We start from the raw sequence: 10,174 nt of genomic DNA, 5'->3' as shown, positions 1-10,174 counted from the left end.
TCAAGAATACTTGCAAAAGAACAAACCCTAGGTTTCTTAGGTGGATCATTCAAAACAAAGGTCAATCAGCTTAACAGCTTCTTCAATTTTATAATAAAATATGGTTAAATTAATAATACGTATCCATGAGTAATGTTGGAGTAACCATTAAAACTACACCTATATATATATATGTCTATAAATATTCCAAGAATTTAATGTAAAATCTAAACATAGGGACCCTTCAAATTCTACAATTTTACTATTGAAAATATTAACAAATAATAATAATAATAAAAACTTGAATAACATGCGCCATACACTGTCAATTTTTCCTTCGATTATTTTCTTGATAAATTACATCTCAGCTACAAATTAAAATGTGTTCACCAATGAGGAATTGCACCTCTGAATCAAATGGCAATAGCTTGATTGAAACTTCTCACTGATAAGGCTTCCAAATACAAGGGAAAGAAAATCCTTGGAAATGTGGCAAAAATATGAACTCATCTTGAACACCAGAAGGGCATTGAGTCCGGTAAATAAGGGTTTAATCTTAACTGATTGCGTTGTACATTTGCCTTGTGTGCTAAATTTAGCTAGATTGTCTTGGCAACTTGAGGCAGAGATTTAAGAAGGGATGGTGATGGTCTCCGCACCGTGTGATTGAGAAGGATCATCAACGTCAAAAGAGTCAAAGCACCGGCTTGGTGTGCAGTACCTAGTGAAACCGGAACGTATGACAGAAGGGTGGATACCCCTAATGTCACCTGCAAGTGATGAGAGTATATTAACTACAAGAATCATCATATTTAGGGAATTGTCAAAATGTGACATGGAAGACCCATTTTGGATATTTACACTTTAGGAGATAAGCTAAAGAAAAGTCGATAATAAACCTGAAGAGCCGCCATGCCAACAGTGTTGCCGATTAGAACTCGAACTGCAGGATGTATTTCCAACTTCCTTGTTAACCACCACAAAGAGCCAATTGAAAATAAGGTTGTCATTGCTAGGATTCGATGGTCAAGCTGCAAAAAGAAGAGAGATAAACTCAATAACAATTTCTCTTTCAATTCAATCCCTTTGGCCCTTTTCCTCCTTGTTCTCAAGCGTCCTCAGACATCATGTATGAGATAACCAGTGAAGAACTTATCTGTAACATGGATCTTCTGAAGAAAACGAAATACTTAGTTTCCTAGTGGGCATCATGTGACAAAGCCTTCTTTGATTGTTTTGAATTGAAAAGATGTAATGGGGTAATTAGATGTTTTTTATTGTTTTAGTTTTCTCGAGGATACTTGACCTTTTGTACTCATTTCAGCATCATTAAAAAAAAAAAAAAAGGAAAAATTTTTCCCAAGAAATCACCTGCACAGTTGATGTTTTCTCGAAGAAGTTACGAATAAGTGGCTTCATGTCAAGAACATCCTCTGGTATCCAAGTATCACCCATCTTTGGGAAAGTATTGTATGCATGTCCCTGGCAGTTCATCGTACAAGCATAATCATAATCCCCTATTAGCAGAAACTGCACTGATTCTTTGTCAAAGACATAAAGCAATAGAATGCAGAGCTTAGTTCCATACCGCATCATTTCCCGCAACAAAGGCTCCTGAGACAGCTGTAATGCCCACAAGTAAGCTCACAGGAAGAGCAAGTCTTCTTACTTTAGCAGCCCCGTTAACCCATGCTAATGATTCTGCAGGTGGCTCAGGCATAACGACGTTGAGACCGGTCCAAACAAGGCCACAGTATATGGCAAAGGCAGAAGTGAGATGAGCTGCAAGCCGATAGGGACTAACTCTTGGTTGAGCATATTCGGAGGCTGGTTCCTATTGGGAAAAATAAAAACTTGTTAGTATAGACATAAGCGTTAAATTTCACTAACTTAATTGATAAGTTGTCTAACCTCTAAACCACTTTTAACCATCCACCAGCCAATCAGACCCTGCCCAGCACCAAGGGCAAAAAGAGCAGAGAGTTTCAGTCCAAGCCGTAAGGTAATATACCCCTTACGAAGAAAATACGAAAATGGCAAAGCAAACATGATACCAAGTGCTCTACCCCACATACGGTGCGCGTACTCCATCCAATATATGAACTTGAATTCTTCAATACTCATTCCCCGGTTAACCCTGCAAGCAGTGGCAGAGCCAAACAGCTTTTTTAACGGGCACATAATTATTGAGAGATATGATTGCTTTTAATAGAACAGGACATAGTTACAAGTTTCTATTGTTGAGTAGAGGCACGATTATAACTTTTCATCAAAATTCTCTGAAGGGTTGTGCAGTAAGGTTCAGTCCAAAATCCCTTAAGTAACACAAAGCTTAGCATCACAAACATGTACCACTGTTTTGTTTTTTTAACTCACCGTTTATACTCGGGCGACTGCTTGTACTTCTCAAACTCCTGCAACCACTCCTCATCTGATAGAGGAGGAAGCTGGCCAGTAAACTTCCAATCTGTCATTGAAAGACCAGACCTTGTCAATCGTGTGACGCCACCAAGTATCACCATACTAAACACCCATGCCGCAGAGCAAAAAAGCCATATTCCAACCGCTTTCTGAGCAGGGGGTCCTCCATTCACGATTAGCTTCAATCCTTCCTTACTTGCCATACTGACAGATGATGGTATGGCGCACATATTTCTCAGGGGCCGAGCATAATTACCCTAAATTGCATAAGAAATTTATCATAATTGTTATATTTGCATTGCATTTCGAGGGCATCAAATTAAAAAGGTCACCTTCAATGACAGTCTAAAAATCAAATCATCAGCATTTCCTAGAAAGTCCCAATCTTTATACATAAAGAACTAGACTTTACAACAGGTCATGAAGTTCAAACAGCTAATCTACAATTAAATAACAAAATTTGAACACTATTCTCATTTCCCAGAAACAAATGCAGAAATTGGGGCAAAATTCCAAACTTTATGAACCTTAATTCCAGTTTCCCAGAAACAAAAGGAACCAAATAAACAAAGAAACACAACATTATAGGCAAAAGGGTCTCTAAATCCGGTGATAGAAATCACATATTATTCATAATAATAAGGAATGGGAAAAATAAAATGTATAAAAAGGAATAAACCTTTGGGGAAAAATGAGATCGGAAGTTATGGAAAATCGTGCGAGCGATTCCGGAGGAGAAGAATCTTCTGGAAGTTTCTTCGTATATAACAGAACCAGACGACGCCGTTTGGGCGAGGTCGCGGAGAGCTTTGCGATTGCTGCTCTTAAACAAAAAAAATGGCGTCAATCGGCTTCGAAACATCTTCTCGTTGGAGTTTGCTCTGAACACAAATGAAGAGTGAAGAAAGGAAAGTGTTTTTTTTTGGGGGTTTTGGGGAAGCCCACAGGGTTTAAGCAACCAAACCAAGATCTTATTTATTTATTTATTATTATTATTATTATTGGGTCGTTTTCTTTTTCTTTTTTATTTTTTGCTTTGTTTTACAATTTTTAGTTATTTTTATGTGGTGAAATTCCATCCTTTATTCAATTCCTTTTTATTGTTTGAAAAATTCATCCAAATTAATGTAAATAAAAAGCATATCATTCATGTGAATAGTTATATTTTCATTTAAAATTAGGACAATTCTACGGTAAATACACGTTGTTTGACCTATTATCACAACAAAATTTTGTTAGCTGTTTAATTAAATTTTAACAGTCTAATCTATAAGAGCCTTTTTATCATAAGATGCACTACTTTTAAAATGGGTACTTATAAATTTGATCTTCAAAATTCGGTTAATAAACTCGATGTAACAAATAGGGCAATACAACATGCTAAAGAAATCTTTTTATAAAAATATTTCTATTGAGCTCAAAAAAAAAAAAAAAAAAAAAAAAAACACACACACAAGAGGCGCCCACAAAGCAATTTCATCCTATCAAATCTCCTCAAGTCTTGTTTCTAAAGACAATGGCATTTCATTCTACAAATGTCCTTAAAATTAACATTTCATCCGGCATAATTATTTGTCATAAGTAGGGTTCAACATTGAAATTAAACCAAGGCTTGTGGTTGTGGAGAACATTGCATTTGCATCATACAAACACAAGTCAGTGTCAGTGCAGCCAAAAGTGGTACCTCTTTCATTCAATTAAAACGTCTTTGTATAAATCACGCAATTGGAAAAGGCCACTCTCTAACTTACCATTCTACTTACAATCTCTGTGCTCATACCCCAAAGTGGGTTCGATGTTCTATAATGAATTGTGCGATGTTGATCTTGTGAAAAATAAGCTCGTTATTCAAGTAGAATTTAGTTATATCATTTTCATTTCGTTATTAGATTCCCGTACTTTTCATAAGATAAGAGAAATGGAGACGAAATATCACCAATGATTTTCTTTTTTTCTTTTTTTAAAGCACTACTTTAAGATGAGTCGTAAATCTAAACATCCTGAGTTCTCGAGTCTCCTAAAAGAACCTTAGAGTTTTCAAATAACAAGGCTTATGGCCATGTGGCATATGTCATTGGTTTATGGGAGGGGAAAATATGCATTTGAAAAGTTATATCTCACCGAGCAATAGAAGTACATAATACCAACATTTTATTTCTTATTTTTATTAATGGTAGAGACCATTAAAGATTTTGGACAATGCACATGAAAGTTACAATTATTTTCTTATGGGGACGTACACAAGTACCTACCAATCTCTCTCTCATATATCTAAAACCACAACACACATTCCGCAGTCTACATCTCAATGGTTATGTCCCAAAGGTACAATTCTTGCTCAGGGACTCTCAAAACAACAGTTACCAAACCCGATTTCGCTTCGTAGTTGAACTTTACCTCCTCTGAATCGACCATAACACTCTTCGGTTGAGTGGATGAATAAGCTCCGAATAGACCGCAACCGCGAACTCTCATGTTAACTGTTGCACTTCTCCCGGACTCGCAATCCAATGCTTTGATGGCTCCTCCAGAATTGAACATTTTAATCAGACCAATTGGGGCGAATCTTGCACCATTGGAAAATTCCTTTGCAGGGACCACCGTGAACACTTCGTATTCTCGGGATTTTAGAGTTACCGGCAAAGAGGTATCCTTAGGAAGATAGGTAACTTCTCCTGCAAGTAACCACCCAAAAGCAAAAGGGTTAGAGGTGTACTAGAAAAACCAATTATGACATTGCTCTACACCTATTATTGGTAGATTCTAAATCACAAATAGCGCAAGCACAAAGAACATGACATACCACCACGATGGGAAAATATGACAGCATCACCGGTCCATTTGTCATCTGTGACCTTGTGCAGATAAGCAACATCCTTGGCCCTAATAACTCCGGTGATCGTGTCCGGGTGTTCATCGTGAATAAGGTACTTCTTTCCGACCTTGCACCATCCTGCGCCCTGGCAGTTGAAGGCCCCGACAACTCCGGAGAAGTCATTCAAGTTCCATATCTTTAGAAGACTGCAACAATTGCGCAAAACAAAATTTTTGACACAGAAATTTGAGGGGGAAAAAAATCTAATAGATGTGGGATTTGTCAAGTATACCTTTTTCCATCTCTGGCAGGGTCAGAAAACAAGCAATCTCTTGTCGGCCTTCCGGGAAGTCTAGCCCTCAAGATGGAACCATCAGGAAGAACAAGCTTCTTTAAAATATTAAAGTCATGTTGACCAGGCTTGTCACTACATTATTTACATGAAAATACTAAATATGAGAACAGTTTCTTCTTTTGAAATGATCATATCAAATTATTTAAAAATAATATGGATTGTGTTAAAAAAAAAAAAAAAGAAGTACCTGACATAAATTGCACATCCTCCTACTGCGCGAGCTGCGCCGTGGTATTCAGCCATTGGATGCAGGCTCTGAGATTAAAAAAAATAAAATAAGAAACACGCGTATGCGAAAGATAACAAAGCTACTTAAGTAAAATCATAATCAATTTGCAGCTCACATGGAACATGTCCCAATCAGGCTGCACGAACTCCCCGAGAAAAACAGTGTTGTAGGCGACTGATGCGATGTGAATGGTGTGTGATGCTTGATCTTCAGGCCAGAAATCGTCCGACGCCCTCATAACAGCCGATCTCTTGGCACTGCAGCATAAAATTTTCAAGGTCATATCAACTTGTTTCCATCACAAACTTGCACAAAAACTTCAATGACAGAGAAGGGAAAGAGCTTTTAATTACCTATATAAACCATCTGTATTGTGACTCATACAAGAGATAATTCCATTATCAGGGAAGTTTCTCGCAATAGATGCCTCCAGTGCCCGATGGTACTTCGTCGTGAGTTTTACTCTCCCACCGTGGCCTGCCCCGAGTGTTTCGAGAATGTTCTGAACATCAACTTTGACACCATTTATGCCGGCTGATGAGAGGTAGGAATGAAGCTCATTGTAGAAGTTGAAAACTTTCTCCGGGTTCACAAGGCCAAGACCATTTTTGGCGATGGTTGCCAAGGCGACACAAGGCTTGTTAATGGACTGAACCCCGGGGGACGAAATGGGATAGGCCATTTTGGATTCATAGTGTTCCATTTCAGTAACACCGGGTCTCACACCGCCCCAATACCCTGTTATTGCGTGCCAAACGTAAATGTACCTGCAAATTCATGAAAACAAACACCATAAACTCCCGGTCGAACGAGTACTTTTGTCGAAAAAAACGAAAGAACAATTCTCACTTTAACGCGTGTTTCTCTCTAATATCGGAAACAATATGGCGAAGACCCAAAGCTGGATCCTCTACTCTGTGACCCTTCTTGCCTTCTTTCTGAAACTTGTGGTTTTCTTTAATATTTGTTAACCTGTTTGCAAAGCTGCAGATATAATAAAAAGAGTTGACGTGAAAGAAGTCGTTAGTAACTGGAAACATAAAAATACAAAATGTAAAAAGGTATTCAGTCTAAATTTTTCCGTACTCACTTTGCAGTGTTATCGGCATTGTATGCAGTACCATTGGAATCCATCTCGACTGATTGCCACCCGTCGTCGATTATGACAAATTTCGGAGGCGTTCCCCCTTTGTCTAGGCTGCAAATACAAAAAAAGCTCTCATCACCATTTATTTTTTAAAACTAAGCATCAAATTATTATGGACATGTTCTTTTCACAACTCGAGTTGAAAAATGGGTTGTAAAGTGAATTTTATACGAGAGAAAATACTGTAACAAAACAGTTGAATTTAAAATCTTTTGAGTAAAAATACTGTAGCAAAAAAGTTTGAATTGTGAAAAGAACAAGCCTTATATCTATCCTGAGAAAAGGCAATACCTCTCCAACCCTTGCTTCACGCCCTCCGAAGTAACTTCGGTGTAGAACGCGTCCCATGTGCACCAACCAAACCAGTTCAACATGTCCGGCATCTGAAGCATTAGGCATAAAGAAATCAGGAATGTCGAAAAGATTAAGAATCTCAAAAAGCCTCTAATTTTTGACGAGAAAAACATTGAGTACCTTCTTTTTCTCGCGATGGCAAAATGTTTGTAAATGTTTCTCCACAGTCCTGTAAATAAAACCATACAAATTGCAACAAAACCAACTCAATGATATGAACCCTTTTGAGTTTTAATGTGTATGCAAGGAAAGAAAAGCGCGAAAAGCGCGAATTCGCGTCGACGATTTGTTGAACTTACTTCACCGCATTTGTAACAACATCAAAAGGGTCTGATCCAACTCCAACGAAGACCAAATGACTACCGATAAATTCGTCCACGGCAGGATCTCCTACAATGGCCAAAAGTTTTCGCAATTCAATTCAAAAACAACAAAAGAATGCTTTTTACTACAGCTAATCAGTTACAAATTATTTCTTTTCCATTTTTCTGTTTCGCTTACCGCTTTCTAAGCAGATTTCGAGCTCGTCACGTTCGTTCCCTTGAAGGACGGCCCTAAAGTCGCCCTCAAGAATCGGTAAGAAGACGGTGTAGAGCGCAGATTGGTCGTCATCGATGTGAGACCCGTCGTTCACTTCCACGATCAAAAACTGAGTCTCAAACGGAATATCTCGCCCACAATTCCCCATCCTCTGCGTCACCCACCACAAATTGAACCGAAAAAGGCACATGAACCGCAATCCCCTGCACAAACAACATCCATAGTTCTCACAAAAATCAGCCACAAGTTGTTACAAAATGTTTTTCATGACCCTCTAATTCGTAGGTCTCGTTTATTTCGTTAGTTCGAATCACAACTCCAAATTCAAATTTAATTTTTTCTACTACAGAATTTTCTCACACATGAAATCACTTTTTAACTCAAGTTAATTCTCAACTCAATCAAACGAACGAAAAACAAACGAGCCCAAAGATTACATGATATATACAAGTAATTAGCCAAAATTAACACATCCAAACTTAGTCGTGATGGGACAAAATCAAACACTCATTCAGTACACATAATTATATATATTAATCAACAACTACTACAGACTCAAGATACATTGACTAAACGCTTCTGGAAAATGCATGGGACGCGTTTAACGCGTTATACATCCAACATGTTAATTAACAATCGCGCAAAAAAGGTTTGATCTTCGTAACATGCACATCACAATATATATATATATACACACACACACACACACACACACCCACCTTTGCTTTAGCTGTCATATATATATATAGGCATACACACACTAGCATGAGAGACGTGGTTTAGGCACGTCCTTATTTTTTTAATTTCTTAAATATAAAAAAAATTCTTGAATCACTATGGTATTTTAGTGATATATTTAAGTTTATATGCTTTAATACATATATATGCTATTTCTTATTTATTGAGGCTAATAAATTCTGTTGAACAACTAAACTTTTGATAAGAAAAAAACAAAGAAAATACATGTGTTAGAGAGTAAACTGATAGGAAAGAAAGTGAAAGAATATATATGTGTGTGTGTTAAAAGTGAGAATAAAGATGTGAGATGGAGGAAGCAAACTATAATGGCAAGAAGGAAACAAAGTAATACAAATAAATGAGCCATGTTGATTAAATTTGTACTAATAGATTTAAATTAAATGGAAAGATAGCAAATGTAAACCATTAAATCACAAGTTGAAGCTCAAAAGTCATTTCCTCTTCTATATAAGTTATAGAATAGATAGATATTAGAAAGAAAAAAAAAAAAAAAGCACCAAAAATAACTCCACAACAGGAGATCTGAAATTGATTTCGAAATGACAAAATCAAATATTGGTCTACTTATCACAACCATAAGCCACAAATTTTGCAACTTTCTCATCACATACACTAACTACATTAAACAAGTAATTACTAATTAGTACTTTTAAAAAGAAAACCAAACACATATGGAAAAACCCAAGAAAGAAAAAGGAGACTTAAAGGGAAAAAAAAAACAAAAAAAACAAAAAAACACACACACACACGCTAAATAAGACTCTAAATAGTAACTATCATAACCATAAGCCACAAATTTTGTAACTTTCTTATCACATAAACTGCATTAAACAAGTAAGAAGAAGAAGAAGAAGAAGAAAAACAAATTTATAGCTTTACAAACAAAAGGGAAAAAAAAAAAAAAAAAACGAAACTTTTGACACAAGAAAAAAGAAGGAGACTTACGAAAGCTTGCCAAGAGGGAAGACCCTGCGACTGCCCATCTGATCGGAGGTGACGCCGAGGAAGGCGCCGTCCGCCAAAGCGCCGCCATCGGCCAGCTGAGTAACGAAAATGTTGTCTTTAACATCCACCAGAACCGTCTTCCCCTTCACCGTCAGCTTCCCGTCCGCCACCGTTAACCCCGACCCGACCGTCATTATTTTTCTCTCTTTCTTTTTAAGGAAAACAACACAATGGAGCTAGAATTCAAAGATAATGGAGAAAACCCAGATCAGAGAAGGGAAAATTGGACGTGGGATTTTTGTTTTGAGTGTATTATGACGATGAATGGGGGGGTATTTATAATGGCAAAAACTAGACAAGTGCCATAATTCGTAACACATGGGACTCGTGCAAATTTTGGTTTGCAATCTGAGACACTTTTCTAGTTTTCATTAAAAAGAACTCATTCACGTTCGGGTAAAATGGAAATTCTGCGTCCTCGGTTTCCGTGTCAAACAAATGAATAATTATCTTTGTTTATTTGAGTTGGCGGGAACAACAGTAACCGTTCGTTCAATGGAGAATCTTATCAAATAATATAAAAGAATATTAAATTTAATTATATTTTGATTATGTGATATTTCGGTCTTG

General features: G+C 37.1%; 2 protein-coding genes across 2 annotated transcripts; both read right to left on the bottom strand.

Moving 5' to 3' along the window:
* Positions 1–225: 225 nt before the first annotated feature.
* LOC21406515 (cytochrome c oxidase assembly protein COX15) lies at positions 226–3,328 on the bottom strand. The gene is made up of 7 exons (XM_010094080.2): positions 3,080–3,328; positions 2,356–2,657; positions 1,891–2,116; positions 1,568–1,813; positions 1,351–1,461; positions 879–1,010; positions 226–749 (listed from the first exon to the last, which is right to left on the bottom strand). The coding sequence occupies exons 1-7, from the start codon at positions 3,260–3,262 to the stop codon at positions 579–581; spliced, it is 1,371 nt and encodes a 456-aa protein (XP_010092382.1). The 5' UTR covers positions 3,263–3,328; the 3' UTR covers positions 226–578.
* Positions 3,329–4,537: 1,209 nt separating this feature from the next.
* On the bottom strand, positions 4,538–9,864 carry LOC21406514 (probable galactinol--sucrose galactosyltransferase 1). The gene is made up of 13 exons (XM_010094079.2): positions 9,545–9,864; positions 7,802–8,043; positions 7,600–7,690; positions 7,421–7,469; positions 7,238–7,329; positions 6,890–6,997; positions 6,649–6,783; positions 6,153–6,566; positions 5,915–6,056; positions 5,758–5,825; positions 5,508–5,642; positions 5,204–5,421; positions 4,538–5,075 (listed from the first exon to the last, which is right to left on the bottom strand). The coding sequence occupies exons 1-13, from the start codon at positions 9,736–9,738 to the stop codon at positions 4,699–4,701; spliced, it is 2,265 nt and encodes a 754-aa protein (XP_010092381.1). The 5' UTR covers positions 9,739–9,864; the 3' UTR covers positions 4,538–4,698.
* Positions 9,865–10,174: the final 310 nt, after the last annotated feature.

This window comes from Morus notabilis, unplaced genomic scaffold (assembly GCF_000414095.1).
Source record: "Morus notabilis unplaced genomic scaffold, ASM41409v2 Scaffold337, whole genome shotgun sequence".
Lineage (NCBI taxonomy): Eukaryota > Viridiplantae > Streptophyta > Magnoliopsida > Rosales > Moraceae > Morus > Morus notabilis.
This window is presented reverse-complemented; position numbering and strand designations above follow the sequence as displayed.